The 20377-nt window shown below is 45.2% G+C and overlaps 1 protein-coding gene across 2 annotated transcripts in view; it reads left to right on the top strand.

Moving 5' to 3' along the window:
- Positions 1-20377, top strand: part of smarcd1 (SWI/SNF related BAF chromatin remodeling complex subunit D1) — a 76995-nt gene that overhangs the window by 51709 nt on the left and 4909 nt on the right. For both annotated transcript variants that reach the window (XM_072493782.1, XM_072493783.1), the window contains exons 9-12: positions 8374-8471; positions 9563-9698; positions 13204-13326; positions 19764-19865. In XM_072493782.1, the coding sequence (XP_072349883.1) occupies positions 8374-8471; positions 9563-9698; positions 13204-13326; positions 19764-19865 (459 nt within the window). The remainder of the gene's footprint in view (positions 1-8373; positions 8472-9562; positions 9699-13203; positions 13327-19763; positions 19866-20377) is intronic.

The following is a 20377-nucleotide window of genomic DNA, read 5'->3' as shown; positions in this document are numbered from 1 at the left end:
CTCTCCCTATTTCCTTCTTGAATGTGTCCCACTATTCTGTCACAGATTTACCTAAATGTGTCTGCTCCCAGTCCACTTTAGCCGAATCATATCTGATCTTATTAAAATCAGCCTTCCCCCAGTTTAGAATATCATAGAATTTACAGTGCATTTGGAGGCCATTCGGCCCATCGAGTCTGTACTGGCCCTTGGAAAGAGCACCCCATTTAAGCCCACACCTCCAACCTATGCCCGTAACCCAATAACCCCACCCAACCTTTTTGGACACTAAGGACAATTTTAGCATGGCCAATCCACCTAACCTGCACATCTTTGGACTGTGGGAGAAAACCGGAGCTCCCCAGTCGCCACATTCCAGCGCCTGTTCGGGTACACAGAGGGAGAATTCAGAATGTCCAATTCACCTAACAGCACGTCTTTCGGGACTTGTGAGAGGAAACCGGAGCACCCGGAGGAATCCCACGCAGACACGGGGAGAACGTGCAGACTCTGCACAGACGGTGACCCAAGCCGGGAATCGAACCTGGGAGCCTGGAGCTGTGAAGCAACTGTGCTAACCACTGTTACGTGCTACCCATAGAACAGTACAGCATGGTACAGGCCCTTCAGCCCACGGATGTTGTGCCGACCATTTATCCTATTCCAAGATCAACCTAACCTACACCCCTTCAATTTACTGCTGTCCATGTGCCTGTCCAAGAGTTGCTTAAATGTCCTGAATGACTCTGACTCCACCACCTCTGCTGGCAGTGTATTCCACGCACCCACCACTCTCTGTGTAAAGAACCTACCTCTGACATCTCCCCTATACCTTCCTCCAATCACCTTAAAATTATGTCCCCCCGTGACAGCCATTTCCACCCTGGGGAAAAGTCTCTGGCTATCCACTCTATCCATGCCTCTCATCACATTGTACACCTCTATCAAGTTACCTCTCTGCCTTCTTTGCTCCAGTGAGAAAAGCCCTAGCTCCCTCAACCTTTCTTCATTAGACATGCCCTCCAGTCCAGGCAGCATCCTGGTAAATCTCCTCTGCACCCTCTCCAAAGCATCCACATCCTTCCTGTAATGAGGCGACCGGAACTGGACACAATTCAATCTCCAAGGTGTCATCCCTCCTTACTGCTATAATTGATTCCCTGATCAAAATTGCCACACCTCCTTCCCTGTCTCCCCTGAAGATCCTATATCCTGGAATATGGAGTTGCTGATCCTGCCCATCTCTCAACCATGTCTCACTTACAACAAAGACATCATGCCCCCATGTTTTAATTTGTGCCCTGACTCATCTACCTTGTTCGTCAGACTCCTTGCATTAAAATAAATACCATCCAATTTTGCCAAACTCCCTTTAGTTGGTGATTATCTCAGAATGTTGCGAATTTTCCCGGCTTCTGTGGTGCAATTTGTTGGAATGTGAGCAGAGTTTTCCGAGCAAGTTGTTGGATGTGGATTAGCTTTAAACCTCCGCAGTGAGATGGAAACTTTTTTTTGGGGAAAAAAAGGTTTATTTTTTCAGCTTTGTAGCGTTACAGAGCATCAACCAGGCAGGGAAAGCCTCAAGGAAGAGCTGCTTAATCATAATAGCACGGTGTGGCAGAGTATGCATTCTTCAGTGCCCTATTCACTCAACGTTTTGAAGACATCAAAAGCTGCATATAGTATTCCAAATATGGCTTCCTCGAAGATGTATTGCGAGAAGTTGCTCGTTTGGGATAAAATGCCTGGACATCCCTACTCTGAAGCATATTCTTTCTTGCGCCTATAACTTGTGTATTATTTGTTTGCATTAACAACAGAAAACCACAGGTCCTGTATAAATGTACAGAATGACCAGGGTTCATACAGTGACAACAGTTTGAATTTATATACTGCCTTTAATCTCATAAAACGTCCGGAGCAGCTTCCCAGGGGTATTATACGAACAACATTTGACTGAGCCACATAAGGCGGTTCTCAGGCAGATGACCATAGGTTTGTCAAAGAGGTAGATATTAAGGAGTGCTTTAAAGGATGAAAGTGAGATGAAGAGGTTGAGGATGGGAATTCCAGAGCGTAAGGCCGCAGGCACCTGAAAGCACAGCCGGCAGTGTTGTGTAATGAAAATGGGCGTTGCTCGGGAGGTATGAATTAGCGGAAGCCAGACAGCGTGTCGTGTTGTGGGGCTGGCAGTTATAGAGATGGGGAAAGGCGAGACCATGGAGGAATTGGAAAAGGGATGAGAATTTTGCGGAGGGTAGAATATGGTGGGCCGGCCAGCAGTGCATTGGACTCGTCAGATCTCGAGGTAAGGTATGGATGAGGGTTTCAGCAGCAGATGAGCTGAGGTGGAATCAGGCGATGTTACAGAGGTGGAAATGTGTGGTCTTAGTGACGGTGTGGATATGTGGTTAGAATCTTATTTCAGAGTTAAATATGATGGTGAGGTTGTGAACAGTTTGGTCTAGCCTCAGAAAATTGCCAGGGAGAAAGATGGAGTCAGTGGCGAGGGTTGGAACTCTGCGGACCCTGATTTACTCGTGCACAAAGAAAGGCCATTTTCACCAGCCAGGTTCATACTCCTGGATTTAATCTTTGTAAATCTGAATCTGCTTGACATGCTGTTCAATTACATGGACTGCATAAAAAAATACTCCCTAGGCAATTTCTTAAGATCGACATTTTCTAAGAACAGAATGGCAGATGGAGTTTAATTTAGATAAATGTGAGGTGATGCATTTTGGCAGATCGAATCAGGCCAGGACCTACTCAGTTAATGGTATGGTGTTGGGGAGAGTTATAGGACAAAGAGATCTAGGAGTACAGGTTCATAGCTCCTTGAAGGTGGAGTCGCAGGTGGACAGGGTGGTGAAGAAGGCATTCGGCATGCTTGGTTTCATTGGTCAGAACATTGAATACAGGAGTTGGGACGTCTTGTTGAAGTTGTACAAGACATTGGTACGGCCACACTTGGAATACTGTGTGCAGTTCTGGTCACCCTATTATAGAAAGGATATTATTAAACTTGAAAGAGTGCAGAAAAGATTTACTAGGATGTTACCGGGACTTGATGGTTTGAGTTATAAGGAGAGGCTGGATAGACTGGGACTTTTTTCCCTGGAGCGTAGGAGGCTTAGGGGTGATCTTATAGAGGTCTATAAAATAATGAGGGGCATAGATAAGGTAGATAGTCAACATCTTTTCCCAAAGGTAGGGGAGTCTAAAACTAGAGGGCATAGGTTTAAGGTGAGAGGGGAGAGATTCAGAAGGGCCCAGAGGGGCAATTTCTTCACTCAGAGGGTAGTGAGTGTCTGGAATGTGCTGCCAGAGGTGGTGGTAGAGGCAGGTACAATTGTGTCTTTTAAAAAGCATTTAGATAGTTACATGGGTATAGAGGGTTATGGGCCAAGTGCGGGCAACTGGGACTAGCTTAATGGTAAAAACGGGGCGGCATGGACTGGTTGGGCTGAAGGGCCTGTTTCCATGCTGTAAACTTCTATGATTCTAACACTGAGCTTGCTCAGAGATTTCTTTCCCGCTGTGGAACGCCGCACAAGATTTCTGGTGGTTTATTTATTTTCTGTTAGGATGTTGCATCTTGTATGAATTTCTGCTCATCCAAAGCTCTGTTGTAAACCTGTTCCAGTCCACCACCAGCTCCAATTTAAAATTCTCAACCCTCGTGCTTAAACCCCTTCCGGCGTCACCCCTCTCTATTTCTAACATCCCACAATCTTCTCCCGGCCTCTCCGTTCATCTGGTTCTGGCAGCTGCCCCCCTCCTTTTGTCTCACTCTGGAATTCTTTCCCTCAAACCTCTCTGCCTCGCTCCCTCCTTTATGGCCACCCTTAACCTGCCCCATTGGCCGAGCTTTTTATCGCCACTCCTCAAATCTCTTCCTTTGGCTCTGCGTCCATTTTGTTTTGATGGTGAAGCTCCTTGGGATTTGAGAAGAGTTGGGGAGAAGATTGGAGCTTGCACGGTGACTCGTTTGCTCTGCAATGGTGTTTTTCTTTCACAAATCGCAGGCAAATATCAGCAGACTGCTGCCTGGACTCCAGGGTCGAAATAGCGCAAAGTGAAAGTGTTTCATTCCGGCTCCCTTTATGTCGAACCCTGTGAAAGACAATTGATAATCCTACCTCACTGGCCCCTGCTGATTGCTCACAGACATGCACAGTGCGATCTTAGCCATTGACGGACATCAGTGGTGCAAGATAGTTAATACAGATTACATTTTTCTCACAGCCCTTTGCAAAGCAGTTTGTGTGCCTTTGCAAAGCAGTTTTACTGCTCCATTGTTTTCCCATGTTGGTACCCATCGACAGTGGGGGAGAACGTCACAGTGAAGCCAATGTGCGTCAATAGAGGGATACGGACCCAGGAAGTGTAGAAGATTGTAGTTTAGTCGGGCAGCATGGCCGGCACGGGCTTGGAGGGCCGAAGGGCCTGTTCCTGTGCTGTACCTTTCTTTGTTCTTTGTTCAATGTTTGGTGGGATTCTTCGTTAATGACTTGATTTGATCCCACTGTTCTTAGCATCAGTACCTCGCCCTGCTTTACTCTGGCTGAAAATCTTGTGCCCACTCAAGACTCTGTTCCTGCGCCACTCAATTGTTTTGCACAATTCAAGTGAACTTGGTCTCAAAACTTACAGCCACTAATACCCCATCGCTGAAATCCCAGCTGACAACACGGCTACTCACCTTATCTTATGGATGTGCCCGAGAGGCAGGTTGATCATTTCATAAGTATGTTATTGTGAAATTAAACTAATTTGGACACTAATATTTTCAAACTTCAATGGTCTTAGAAAGCACCGTGTTAAAATACAGAACTACTTGAAATATGTTCGACCAGAGCACTTGACACACCATTGCATACAAGGGTACCTATCAGTGCTGGAAAATGGGATTAGAATAGATAGGTGCTTGATGGCCGATGCAGACATGGTGGGCCGAAGGCCTCTTTCTGTGCTGTAGACCTCTATGACTTTTTGAAAAATATTGGGAGATTTTGTTTCTTTGTTCATAATAGTAGAACATTATATGGGCATGTGATAAGCCACAAGATAATGACTGCCTGTAATTCACCTCGGGAAGGAGCTGTGCTCCGAAAGCTAGAGATTCGAAACAAACCTGTTGGACTTTAACCTGGTGTTGTAAGATTTCTTACTATAATTGGATGACATTTATGGTGCCAAATCTCCAATCGCGTTACATAATGCATTACTTTTGGGAGTGCAGAGGCTGCATGTAGGAGAATTTGCAGTCATTCTACACCAATAATGAAATTAATTAATTTTTTGAAGGTTTGTCTTGGTTGGGACAACCTGGGTGCTGATTCAGATATTAGATGTTCAAAAGATGCCCCCTTTTCTGACTGAATCAGGCTGCTAAATGACTACATCAGGCGTTGTGATTTGGTGCAGTAGCTTTGAGCACTAACTTTTCACTTTGAATTATAGTTGACATTTGGATTACATTGTTTTAACAAATTAGAAACAGGAACAGGCCCCTCGAGCCTGCTCCACCATTCAACTAGATCGTGGCTGATCTCCAACCTCAATGCCGTTTTCCTGCATTATGTCCATATCCCTAAATGCCTTTAATATTTAGAAATCTATTGATCTCTGTCTTGAACATATTCAATAAGTGAGGCTCCACAGCTATCTGGGGTAGGGAATTCCAAAGATTCGTCACCCTTTGAGTGAAGAAATTCCTCCTTGTCTTGGTCCTAAATGGTCTCCCTCATATTCTGAGACTGTGACCCCCCGTGTTCTAGATTCTCCAACCAGGGGAAACATCCTTTCTGTTTCTACCCTGCCGGGCCCTGTAAGAATTTTGTATGTTTGAATACATTCAGCAGAATACAGCCCCAGTCTCCTAAATCTCTCCTCAGAGAACAATCCTGACATCCCAGCAATCAGTCTGGTGAACCTCTGTTGGCATCCCTCTCTGGAAGGTATATCCTTCCTTGAATAAGGGGACCAAACTGTACGCAATGCTCCAGGTGCAATCTTCCCAACGCTCTACATTTGCAGCAAGACTATTGTACTCAAATTCTCTTATGATAAAATCTAACATACTATTTGCCGTTCTAATTCTTAGAATCCTAGAATTCCTATAGTACAGACGGAGACAATTTGGCCCATTGAGTCTGCACCGTCCTCTAAAAGAGTATTCTACCTAGATCCACACCCCGCCCTATCCCCGTAACACCATAACCCCACCTAACCTGCACATCTTTGGAAACTAAGGGGTAATTTATCATGGCCAATCCACCGAACCTGCACATCTTTGGACACTAAGGGGCAATTTAGCATGGCCAATCCACCTAACCTGCACATCTTTGGACACTAAGGGGTAATTTATCATGGCCAATCCACCTAACCTGCACATCTTTGGACACTAAAGGACAATTTAGCATGGCCAATCCACCGAACCTGCACATCTTTGGACACTAAGGGACAATTTATCATGGCCAATCCACCTAACCTGCACATCTTTGGAAACTAAGGGGTAATTTATCATGGCCAATCCACCTAACCTGCACATCTTTGGACACTAAGGGACAATTTAACATGGCCAATCCACCTAACCTGCACATCTTTGGACACTAAGGGACAATTTATCATGGCCAATCCACCTAACCTGCACATCTTTGGACACTAAGGGGCAATTTAACATGGCCAATCCACCTAACCTGCACATCTTTGGACTGTGGGAGGAAACCGGAGCACCCGGAGGAAACCCACTCTGACACGGGGAGAGCGTACAAACTCCACATAGACAGTCAAGCAAGGCCGGAATTGAACCCGGGTCCTGCCGCTGTGATGCAGCAGTGCTAACCACTGTGCCACCATGCCGCCCCATTTGCTTGCTGCCCCTGCATGTTAGCTTTCAGTGACTCATGAACAAAGGTCCCTTTGGACTTCAAAACTTCATTGCAAAAGTTATGAGGCTGTAACCTCCAATCTCCCCAGAGTCATATTCCAGGTACACCCAAAGATGCGCTGGCGAATCCCCTTTGGAGGCTCTCGGGTAAAGTTTACATGACAATTGCCTGAAAGTGCAAACTTCCATTGGGTCATTACCCTGCACTGGGACCACCAAAAAAATGTGATTATAAATTGCTAAATTCAGACGGTTCATAGATTGATCATAGAATTTACAGTGCAGAAAGAGGCCATTTGGCCCATTGAGTCTGCACCAGCCCTTGGAAAGAGCACCCTATCCAAGCCCGCACCTCCACCCTATCCCAGCAACCCCACCTCACCCTTTTGGACACCAAATTTTTCATGGCCAATCCACCTAACCTGCACATCTTTGGAAACTAAGGGCAATTGATCATGGCCAATCCACCTAACCTGCACATCTTTGGACTGTGGGAGGAAACCGGAGCACCCGGAGGAAACCCACGCAGACACGGGGAGAACGTGCAGACTCCGCGCAGACAGTGACCCAGCGGGGAATCGAACCTGGGACCCTGGAGCTGTGAAGCAGGGCTGTGATTTAGGTTCTGACGGGTTTGCACCAATAGTTACCCAGAAAACGTTAGAAGAATTAAAACCTCTTGTAACTTCTGGGAGGGGAAGTTCCCCTCTAAGCCGCCCACCATCCCGACTGGGAACCAATCGCCATATCTTCACCGTCGTGTTGTAATAATCCTGGAACTCCCTCCCTAACAGCACAGAGGATGTACCTACACCACATGGACTGCAGCAGTTCAAGAAGGCAGCTCACCACCACCTTCTCAAGGGGCAATTAGTGATGGGCATGAAATACTGGCCTAGCCAGTGACACTCTGTTCCCTTGAATCAATATTAAAGAACACACTGAAGGCCCAGAATTGTCCCAGCAAGGGCCCAACACCCCTCCCCTGAGGCCTGATACCCGCTCCTCCTCAAAGAGGCCCTAACCCACCAACTACTGGACTTCTCAAAGCTCACAACAATCAATGAAGTGCAGTCACTGTTGTCATGTATGAAGCGTGGCAGCTAATTCGCTCTCAGCAAACACCCCCAAACAGCGATGACTACATAATCTGCTTTTTGAGACGTTGATTGAGGGATAAATGTTGCTCAGGTTACCAGGGAGAACTCCCCCTGCTCTTCTTTGCAATACTACCATTGGGATCACTTACTTCAACTTGAGCAGGCAGATGGGGCCTTGATTTACCATCCCACCCAAAAGGTGGCAGCACTCCCTCAGCGCACAACTGGAATGGCGGCCTTCATTTTTGTGCTTAAGCCCTCAAATGGGGCTCGAACCCCAAATATTTGATTCGGAGATGAGTGTGCCACCAACTGAGCCACGGCTGACACTGGCATATGCAGCTAATATTTTTAAAGCACGACTTTGATTTGACTGAATCTGCTTTTTATTTTTGGTAGATCTTTGAGTGTCAGCGAATGAAGTTCTCAGAAATCCCTCAGAGACTACACGCTCTGTTGATGCCGCCTGAGCCCATCATCATCAACCATATTATCAGGTGAGTGCTGCTGACATTGGACCTGCTGCACAAGAATTTACGCTTGGCCCATGTATAAAAAGCTGTCTATTAAAGTTCTGGCAATTCCGGAAATGTGTTTCTCCAAATGCCATCCACTGATCTGTTTGAACATTATTTCTTGAGTTTCTGTTTCATTGAACTGATTCAATATGTGGATTTATTATGGGCCAGGGCTTAGAAACTCCAAAGTGTATTATGAAGAATGTAGTTAACATATATAAAAAGCTTATCAGAATTTGTTTTCAAATACAAACATGAAAAAACACAACAGCTACAGTAATCTATGTATATAACTCTTAATGAATTCCCCCTTAGCTGTTCCAATTCAATACAAAATCCAATAAACCAAAACCCCTCACAAGGGCGTGGCCCAGCACACTGTAATCTCACTTGAATGGGACTGGTCCTTTCCCTGAGATTCTGGTCCAGCCTCCAACCAGCAGATTCAAAACTCCTTCGGGAAAGCAACTCTATCTTTAAAGTTGCCAAGGCAGTTTGCCACACCCAATGTGGTTTCAGTTCCCGGGAACAACTTTAAAATGAAAACAGAGAAAACAGGGAAACACTGCTTCTCTTCTGCAGTCAAACGCAACAAACCGAAACCCAAACACTAAACCCCCTCTCACCTGACAGCCACAGCCCAGCTCCACCCATAAATGACATCACTGAAGCCATGCGGTAAAACAAAACCTTTCTTAAAGGGACAGTCACATGACAGTTTGCTGTGTATTTACACTGGTTCAAAGCTTTGCAACATGGCAGTCTTGTGCTGTTCTAACTTTCTGAGACTCCAACACAAGCCTACACTCTGATGCATTTACCCTGCCAGAAACGCAAGTTCTAAACTAGACACTCTTTCTGGAGAATTACTAGTGCAGACACATAGCCTATAATTACATCATAATTTGCTGTCAGTGTTGTGTGCTACTTGGATTTAGCCTGTGTTTGATGCTAAGTTTGAGGTATCTCGTATTCTTGCCAGACTAATAAATGTGGTGAACTAATATAAACTGCAGCTTCAGTGCATGCCAGTGGATATTCTGACATTGTCCCATCTCCTGATGTTTCAGTGTGGACCCAAATGATCAGAAGAAGACTGCTTGTTACGATATTGACGTAGAAGTGGATGACACGCTAAAGACTCAGATGAATTCCTTCCTCCTTTCTACTGCTAGTCAGCAGGAAATTGCTGCTCTTGATAATAAGGTTAGCTTGGAACATTCTAATTGAAGAATATATTTGTAGTTCTTTGACTTTGTATTTGGTATTGATGCCTGACCTAAATCTCGAGTGAAAACTCTCACTGCATTTTGCTCTGGTAAGATGATCTTTTATTGAAGTCCAAGGCTAGAGATTTGTCGGAATTTTTATTCTCTGGCTGGTATGCAGAATGGGTTTTGTTGCTCATGCACTAAGCTTCTTTCAATCTCACAAAGTGGCATTGAATGCTTCGGACTTGTTCGTCAGTATATTGCTCACATATTTGGAGAAATTAGCAGCGTTGAAGTCGATGGGAACCCAGGGGTAAACCCTCCACTGATTAGAGTCATAACTCACATAAATCAAGACGGTTGTGGTTGCTGGAAGCCACCTCAACCCCAGGGCTTTGCTTCATGACTAGTGGCCTAGGCTCCGCCGCCTGCAACCGTTCCATCAATGATCTCCCCTCCATCATCAAGTCGGAAGCAGGGATGTTCGCTAGTAATAGTATAATCAGACAAAGCTATCATGTTTTGCGAAAGAGACATGCATATTTTAACAAATGTGTTCATTTTTGAGGGCGTAACTAGTAGGGTCGATAAAGGGAAACCAGTAGATGTGGTATATGTGGATTTCCAAAATGCATTCAGTAAAGTGCCACACAAAAGGTTAATAGACAAGATATGAACTCATGGAGTTGGGCTTAGAGGATTGATTAACGGACAGGGAGCAAAGTGTAGAGATAAACGGGGCATTTCAAGTTTGCAGACTGCGACGAGTGGAGTGCTGCAAGGTCTCAGCTATTTACAGTCAATATTTAGAGACCGAGAGTAATGTATCCAAGTTTTCTGATGATACATAGCTAGGTGGGAATGGAAGCTGTGAGGAGGACATAAAGAGCTGCAAAGAGAGTTAGACAGATTAGATGAATGGGTAAGAAAGTGGCAGAAGAAGTATAATGTGGGAAAGTGAGAGGTTACTCACTTTGGCCGAATAGAGAAATAGGATATTTTCTAAAAGGAGTGAGTCTTGTAAATGTTGATGTAAAGGGGGACTTTGGTGTATTTGTACAAGGCACGCAGGTGCAGCAAGCAATTGGGAAGGGAAATGACATGCCAGTCATTATTTCAAGGGGATTGAAGTACAAGAGCAAGGATGTCTTGATACAATTGTACAAGGTTAAGGTGAGACCAGACCTGGAGTACTGTGGGCAATTTTGGTCTCCATTGTTAATTGTATCAACTGAGGCAAAGTACATTCATGTAGCGGGCCTTGATTGAGTGGTTACCTGAGCACATATAAAGAAACACTCACACTGGAGAGTGGAGTCAAATGCTTCACTCTGTGATTAAGTCTATTCCAAGTACATACTAGGTCTGGTTTCTTCCTTCAACTGGATATCAAGAGTACAGCAACCATATTTCAGGAAGGATATGCTTGCATTGGAGGCGGTACAGCAGATTTTCATGAGATTGGTCCCTGTGATAGGCTGAGTAAATTGGATTGATATTCACTAGAGTTTGGAACAATGAGAGGTGATCACATTGAAACATAGAAGATTCTGAAGGGGTTTGACAGGGTGGATACTGAGAGATTGTTTCCCCCTGGCTGGGGTTTGACAGGGTGGATACTGAGAGATTGTTTCCCCCTGGCTGGGGTTTGACAGGGTGGATACGGAGAGATTGTGTCCTCCTGGCTGGGGTTTGATAGGGTGGATACTGAGAGATTGTTTCCTCCTGGCTGGGGTTTGACAGGGTGGATACTGAGAGATTGTTTCTCCCTGGCTGGGGTTTGACAGGGTGGATACTGAGAGATTGTTTCCCCCTGGCTGGGGTTTGACAGGGTGGATACGGAGAGATTGTGTCCTCCTGGCTGGGGTTTGACAGGGTGAATACTGAGATTGTTTCCCCCTGGCTGGGGTTTGACAGGGTGGATACTGAGAGATTGTTTCCCTCTGGCTGGGGTTTGACAGGGTGGATACTGAGAGATTGTTTCCCCCTGGCTGGGGTTTGACAGGGTGGATACTGAGAGATTGTTTCCCCCTGGCTGTGGTTTGACAGTGTGGATACTGAGAGATTGTTTCCCCCTGGCTGGGGTTTGACAGGGTGGATACTGAGAGATTGTTTCCCCCTGGCTGGTGTTTGACAGGGTGTATACTGAGAGATTGTTTCCCTCTGGCTGGGGTTTGACAGGGTGGATACTGAGAGATTGTTTCCCCCTGGCTGGGGTTTGACAGGGTGGATACTGAGAGATTGTTTCCCCCTGGCTGGGGTTTGACAGGGTGGATACTGAGAGATTGTTTCCCCCTGGCTGGGGTTTGACAGGGTGGATACTGAGAGATTGTTTCCCCCTGGCTGGGGTTTGACAGGGTGGATACTGAGAGATTGTTTCCCCCTGGCTGGGGTTTGACAGGGTGGATACTGAGAGATTGTTTCCCCCTGGCTGGGGTTTGACAGGGTGGATACTGAGAGATTGTTTCCCCCTGGCTGGGGAATCTACAACACGGGGGTCACAGTCTCAGGATAAGGGCCGGCCATTTTGGAGGTGAAATTTTTTCACTCTCAAAGGGTTGTTAATCTTTGGAATTCTCCACCCCAGATGGTTGTGGATGCTTCATTGTGGAACATATTTCAGACTAAGATATACAGATTTTTGGCGTGTCGTAATCGAGACATGTGTGGAGCTGGTGGGAAAATGGAGTTCAGACTGGTGATCAGCCATGGTCATATTGAACGGTGGAGTGGTCTTGATGGGATGTATGGTTTACTGTTCCTGTTTCTTATGTTATCATTGCACAGTGTTCAGTACAATTTGCAACTCTAATCCTGTCCCTGCATGCAGCAAGACCTGGTTAACATCCAGGCTTGAGCTGGGCAAATAACATTCATGCCACACAAGTGGCAGGCAATGACCATCTCCAAACAGAGAGAATCTAACCGTCTCCCCTTAACATTCAATGGCATTACCGTCACTGAATCTCCCACTATCACCATCCTGGCGTTACCATTGACCAGGAACTGAACTGGACCAGCCATATAAATACTGTGGCTATCAGAGCAGGGCAGAGGCTGGGAATCCTGCAGTGAGTAACTTTCCTCCTTCCACCCCCAAAGCCTGCCCACCATCTACAAGGCACAAGTCAGGAGTGTGATGGAATACTCTCCACTTGCCTGGATGAGTGCAGCTCCAACAACACTCAAGAAACTCAACACCATCCAGGACAAAGCAGTCCTGCTTGATTGCTCCTCCTTCCACAAACATTCAAACCCTCCACCATCGACGAACAGTAGCCACCGTGTGTACCATCTTCAAGATGCACTGCAGGAGCTTACCAAGGTTCTTTCAACAACACCTTACAGACCAGTGATCTCAACCACCTAGAAGGTCAAAGGACAGCAGATACCTGGGAACCCCTCCACCTGCAAGTTCCCCTTTGAGTCAGAGAGCTTGGATTTCAGATTAGTTGTAGCTCTTGAGTGTAAACTGTAACCCTGCTGCTTTACTCACACAGATCCATGAAACAATAGAGACCATTAACCAGCTCAAGACACAGAGGGAGTTCATGCTCAGTTTTGCCAGAGATCCACAGGGCTTCATCAACGACTGGCTGCAGTCCCAGTGCCGTGATCTGAAGGTATGTATTTCACCTTCTGAAGCCATGTTTAGCTCCTTTTTTGGCTTTTGCTTTCTTCTGATGCTACATCATCACACACTGTATTTCTGAGGGAGACTAGTTTGTGAAACGATTACTCCAGACATGAGCGTTCTTTAGGATAATGTTAATTTCCCAAGCCACATACATTTACAGGAAGCATTATTCGAAGTTCCTTATTTTCATACAGAAGCAATGTATTGTGCTGAAGGGGAATTGATCTCTGAAATTTGTATGTGACCCAAGATGTTGTTTCCAATCTGAGCTGTCTGGTGAGTTGGTGAATAGTGTAAGACTTTGAGATTTTATTTTCCACTATTAAAACGCAGACATACAATTCTACACTGGCAAAGTATACAGAGAACATAGGTCAGTGTGCACAATTCTAAAGTACAGCACGTGTGTTAGTAAGCCTGATGTAGAGGCACTCACACAGCCACATGTATGAGACTGAGGATTAGGTATACTCCTGTGACATTCCTACCGGTGACTGTTGTTTCCATTCGTCACATTCTTAGACATGTCGCTATCTTTGTAAACAGGTGGGTTTGCGCACATATTCTTTGTATATGGCACCTGGGCAAATTATACTTCATTGAAGAATCTGGTACCCTTCGCAATTGAAGAATAGAAATTCCTGCTTGTAGTTGCAACATGGGACTAATTTCTGATCTCCCTGACTATTGGCCTCCAGTCTGCCATTGTAAACTGTTTATACCTTAAACTTAATCATTTGTAACACACCTTTCTGCTGAATCATGCTGGTATTATCTGCATTGTTGTATTGGGCTGAGTAATCCTTCAGAAAGCAAGCCTTCAACTATTCAGTTGAACTGCTCTCTAACTGAATTAATAGTTGTCCTGCCAGACTTACACTGCGTTACCTTATTTTAATCTGCTGTACTCCTTATGCATTCTGAAGAGTCATATTGGGCTCGAAACGTTAACCCTCTTTCTCTCTCCACAGATGCTGCCAGACCTGCTGAGTTTTTCCAGCACTTTGTGTTTTTACTCCACATTAATTCTCCTGACTGCCTTTTTATTTTAAAAAAACAACAACTGGGCTTTACTTTAACTCCTAAAAGCTGCATTCTTGCTCAGTGTCGTATCCCGTTCTTATCACTGTCAACATAATACAAAACTCAACAGTTGACAGTATCAACAAACAGCAACTAGTGCATTTATTTGACCTCCGGCAATTGAGCGTTTAGCAGAGATGTCAATCTGTCTACATTCAGACCCTGTGAACTTTACATTTCCTACGTCCACATTTGTGTCGGAGATTCCCGATATGGGCTTGTTTTGCTGTACTTGCACCCTCTTTATCCCCACGCCTCCAGTGCTACCACTGGTGACCGGATCGGATTATGCTGTGTTGTGTTTGTATGGGCGTTTTCCGTTATAGATGTGGATGTAGGAAGCTGTAAGATAATTAGGATACAATGTATGACTTGAAAAGTAGGTGTGGAATTCCGGCTGCATATCCAGATCCAATGGACAGAGGAATGTTTTTTGAATCGGGTGAATTGTCTATAGTGCTGGGAAGAGAAGCGGTGGCAGTCTCTTGGTGTTCACGCTAATATTTGTCCCTTGACCAACATGGCTTTTTCACAAAAAAAAATCATTTGGTCATTACCTCGTTGCTGTTTTCAGTTCTTGCTCTGCGCAAATTGGCTGCTGCATTTGCTTACAATTTGTAACAAGGACTGCACTTTAAAAGTAGTTAATTGGGCTGCAAGCACTGGTCAGGAAAGGCGCTAAATAATGCACGTGTCCATTCGTTCTTTACGACCAGTATTAGCAGAGTGTATTTTCACAGGGATGACACAGCAAGCAGCTATGAACCGCAGTAAGGGTACGTGAGTAGCAGACCAAGATCCCGATCCAGACATTAGCTGCTGTGTGTTTGCACCTCTGCAGGTTGCAGCAGACCGTGTACAATCGGGTTTGCTTTTTCCTCATTGTCGATTTGTCATGGCCTCAAATGCCAGCAATCATTTACTTCTATGGCACGTGGGTACTCTGCATTATGTCCCCTGCAAGCAGATGTTCAAAGAAAGTGAAACTTGACTCGAATTGATTGAAGTTTCAGCTGGGAAGGTGGTCTTTTTATCCCATTGTATCGGTGCCAGCTATCCAATCCCATCGTCTTGCTCTTTTCCTGTAACCTTTTGCTCTTTGACTGTATTCTATTGTAAATGTTGTGACTAACATAGCTTTCACAGCTCCCATTTCAAGTAATGTACTCCACGTTTTGATAATCCTGCGTATGAAATCGGATCCTTTTAACCTCTCCTTTTATACTTATTCTTGCACTGAATTTATGCTATAATTGAACCAGAGGAAACTATCTTTACATTTACCCCCTCAAACACTTTTGAACGCTTCTGTTTGCTCCTCCCCTTAGCCTTCTGTTTCCTCTGATGGGCACACCTCTAACTTTTCACATCTGTCTCCATAATTATTTCCCCATATCCTCATAATCCTGTGTTGCACCATTTCCATGGTTCTCGTATCCTTTCTGTAAAACTGCCCCGTCCACAGCGCTCAAACTTGAGCCTAAGCAATAGATTGAGGGGACATGAGAAGTATTTGGCAGGTAGGATCAAGGAAAACCCAAAAGCTTTCTATAGGTATGTCAGGAATAAGCGAATGACTAGGGTAAGAGTAGGACCAGTCAAGGACAGGGATGGGAAGTTGTGTGTGGAGTCTGAAGAGATAGGCGAGATACTAAATGAATATTTTTCGTCGGTATTCACTCAGGAAAAAGATAATGTTGTGGAGGAGAATGCTGAGACCCAGGCTATTAGAATAGATGGCATTGAGGTACGTAGGGAAGAGGTGTTGGCAATTCTGGACAGGCTGAAAATAGATAAGTCCCCGGGGCCTGATGGGATTTATCCTAGGATTCTCTGGGAGGCCAGGGAAGAGATTGCTGGACCTTTGGCTTTGATTTTTGTCATCATTGGCTACAGGAATAGTGCCAGAGGACTGGAGGATAGCAAATGTGGTCCCTTTGTTCAAAAAGGGGAGCAGAGACAACCCCGGCAACTATAGACCGGTGAGCCTCACGTCTGTAGTGGGTAAAGTCTTGGAGGGGATTATAAGAGACAAGATTTATAATCATCTAGATAGGAATAATATGATCAGGGATAGTCAGCATGGCTTTGTGAAGGGTAGGTCATGCCTCACAAACCTTATCGAGTTCTTTGAGAAGGTGACTGAACAGGTAGACGAGGGTAGAGCAGTTGATGTGGCGTATATGGATTTCAGTAAAGCGTTTGATAAGGTTCCCCACGGTAGGCTATTGCAGAAAATACGGAGGCTGGGGATTGAGGGTGATTTAGAGATGTGGATCGGAAATTGGCTAGCTGAAAGAAGACCGAGGGTGGTGGTTGATGGGAAATGTTCAGAATGGAGTTCAGTTACAAGTGGCGTACCACAAGGATCTGTTCTGGGGCCGTTGCTGTTTGTCATTTTTATCAATGACCTAGAGGAAGGCGCAGAAGGGTGGGTGAGTAAATTTGCAGACGATACTAAAGTCGGTGGTGTTGTCGACAGTGTGGAAGGATGTAGCAGGTTACAGAGGGACATAGATAAGCTGCAGAGCTGGGCTGAGGTGGCAAATGGAGTTTAATGGAGAGAAGTGTGAGGTGATTCACTTTGGAAGGAATAACAGGAATGCGGAATATTTGGCTAATGGTAAAGTTCTTGGAAGTGTGGATGAGCAGAGGGATCCAGGTGTCCATGTACATAGATCCTTGAAAGTTGCCACCCAGGTTGATAGGGTTGTGAAGAAGGCCTATGGAGTGTTGGCCTTTATTGGTAGCGGGATTGAGTTCCGGAGTCAGGAGGTCATGTTGCAGCTGTACAAAACTCTGGTACGGCCGCATTTGGAGTATTGCGTACAGTTCTGGTCACCGCATTATAGGAAGGACGTGGAGGCTTTGGAGCGGGTACAGAGGAGATTTACCAGGATGTTGCGTGGTATGGAGGGAAAATCTTATGAGGAAAGGCTGATGGACTTGAGGTTGTTTTCGTTGGAGAGAAGAAGGTTAAGAGGAGACTTAATATAGGCATACAAAATGATCAGGGGGTTAGATAGGGTGGACAGTGAGAGCCTTCTCCCGCGGATGGAAATGGCTGGCACGAGGGGACATAGCTTTAAACTGAGGGGTAATAGATATAGGACAGAGGTCAGAGGTAGGTTCTTTACGCAAAGAGTGGTGAGGCCGTGGAATGCCCTACCTGCAACAGTAGTGAACTCGCCAACATTGAGGGCATTTAAAAGTTTATTGGATAAGCATATGGGTGATAATGGCATTGTGTAGGTTAGATGGCTTTTGTTTCAGTGCAACATTGTGGGCCGAAGGGCCTGTACTGCGCTGTATCGTTCTATGTTCTATCTCTTGATTTTGTATTCCGTGCCCTTGTATATGAAATCCAGGATCCCATTAGCCCTTTTGATTCTAAACTTCTAACTATCTGCACCCCTAGGTCTATGTTGCTGAACTCGAGAGAATTTTACTGTTTAGGATATATTTCTGTTCTATCTCGCATCCTCCCACCATCAATTTTGAATTTTGCATATCTATACTGAGGTTCTACCCAGTCCCCTGTACCTTTTTTGCATTCTTTCCACTGTTTAATATACCCCTTAATTTGATGTTATCAGCAGATCTTGATGACATTTCTCTGCCCATGTGCAAATGAATCATTTATGTCGACAGAGAGCAGCGCAAATTCCTGCTGCTACCGCCAGCTTTTCTTGGTTTAAAAATGTGTAAATGGACTTTGTCCTAATAGAACTGGAATCTTTTCCTTTTGTCAAGCTCACTGCGCAAAGCAAAAGTTCGATGGCTCGAATTGCCATGGACAGCATTGGTCTCGTTCTAGACTTGTCCTGGTGGGTACAAGAGGCACACACTATTCATTAGTTCCTGCTTGACTATTACTCAAGTGGGGAACGTTTGAATACAAACTAGATTTTGAATGTTTAACCTTCGATATCAGTTGGCTGTAACTGCATATTTGTTTAAAACCATGAAGAACTGCTCCTTACTGCCACATTCACACAGCCTCTTTCTCTTGAGCGTTACAACCATGCGTTGGATGCTCCAAATTTGAGCCATTGACACTGTGCAGCTAAATTCAGGGCACCAGCACCAACTGCATGACACTCATCAATTCTGCCTGATCGGAAGGAACGCGAGACAAGTGCATTGGTGGCCTGTGTGAGTGAGCTCCCAGTCTCCCTGTAGCTGGAGTACAGGGGTAGCTATGTCCAAGGCGTGGTTGTGACCTCGTGTAGCGGTCTGCCAGTGGCAAGGCTAGTTGTCAGTGGCACTGCAATTTGACTGGAGCATCACATTGCAGAACCTCTGATAGTTCTGCCATGCTGAGCCCTGGCTTCTCTTGATCGTCTCTGCCTTTTAATCCTACCAAGTGATTCCTACAGTATTCTGCATCGCCACTCTGAGGCCAACGGTAGAACTGTGGCTGGCAGCCACCGGGCTAGCAAGCCAGGAGTCGTGAATTCAATTCCCACTGTGGCAAGCTGTGACATTTAAATGTCAATCTCGCCGTTTGTGGGCTGGTACCAGGAAGGAGAGAGCGCGCACAAGCAAGCTGCTGCATTGTTTTAAAAACCTAACTGGTCTGACCTGCACGTGATTGAATCTCGCACTACATTCTCAATGCCACTCCAATTTCCAAACACTCGCTATTAGAAGGCCAAGCCGCACCCTGTAGACAAATTTGTTTTGGAAAGTCTCGATGAAGCACTTGTAAGGCAACACGCAAAGCATTCTGAAAAAGAACATCAAAAGCAAGCACTTTTTATGGATTTTATTTCTGCAACAGATAACTTGGGGACTGTGATTTGGTCTCAAATCTTCAAATGTTGCAACAGAGTAAGAGACTGTCTTCATGGTACAAATCTGTTGGTTTCTCATTCAATAGTGCAGCAGGCTGTTGGCCACTCCTGGTTCTATGTTCCTATGTACGTACCGATTATAAGACAGTAAGCCATAACTTGGTTACTTTACTAACGATGCACTTTGTCCTCACATTGTCCCTTGCTTTCTAGCATTACTCCCCAAAACAAATTTGAGTATTTGCTTCACTTTTTTTCCAGCCACTCTACATTGCAAAATTTGCTATTTGCGCTTTGTTCTACAGCATGAAGTGGCAGAAAGGTGGCGTTCAGCTGCATCTCTGATCCTGTGTGTTTGTGATGCGCTAATGAAATGCAACGTGCAAATGTCAACCAGCCTTCCAACCCCCCTCTGACATTTTGATAGCGAGTGAATTCGGCCTACACTAGTGACTTGCGTAGAATCTTGGGAACCTTCAACACCATTTATTTTTAAGTTGCATCTGTCTATTCCAGTCACTTGTTTGATATTTTGTATTTGTAGTCTATGACTGATGTGGTAGGAAACCCGGAGGAGGAGCGCAGAGCAGAGTTCTACTTCCAGCCCTGGGCTCAAGAAGCTGTCTGCAGATACTTCTATTCCAAGGTAAGAATGTGATCCGACTCAGCCATCATTGGGTGAAATCTTTGTTCTAATTGCTTAGCAGTACTTGAGTTAGGAGCTTGGCGGCACTGTTGAGTTAGAATATTTTCCATTCTTCCTAAACCTGAGTTTAGATCTGCTCGGTATTGTCTCGTACCTGAAATGCCAACCTCCACCAGGTGTGATTGAGTTTGGGGTAGTGCCAACATTGTTCCTGATCAGGCCTGAGTGCACAGCTGTCCATAATTGGATGCAAAATGGCAGTCATGCTCAGAGACCACAAACATGGCTGCTTTAGCAAAAAGGGGGAAGACACTTGTGCTTTTTTTAAAAAGTGATAAATTCACCGCTCTCACCATGCAGTGATGCTGCAACTGATTGTTGGAGATTCCTAGCACGGAGCTGTACGCATGGCATTAGCCTGACCGAGCAGCCAATCGCATAAAAGGTTTTCACAGACAGACAAACAGGAAGCAAAAAACATTCCGATAAAATCTTTTTACATCGAGCAATTT

Source organism: Scyliorhinus torazame, chromosome X (assembly GCF_047496885.1).
Source record: "Scyliorhinus torazame isolate Kashiwa2021f chromosome X, sScyTor2.1, whole genome shotgun sequence".
Taxonomy (NCBI): domain Eukaryota; kingdom Metazoa; phylum Chordata; class Chondrichthyes; order Carcharhiniformes; family Scyliorhinidae; genus Scyliorhinus; species Scyliorhinus torazame.
This window is presented reverse-complemented; position numbering and strand designations above follow the sequence as displayed.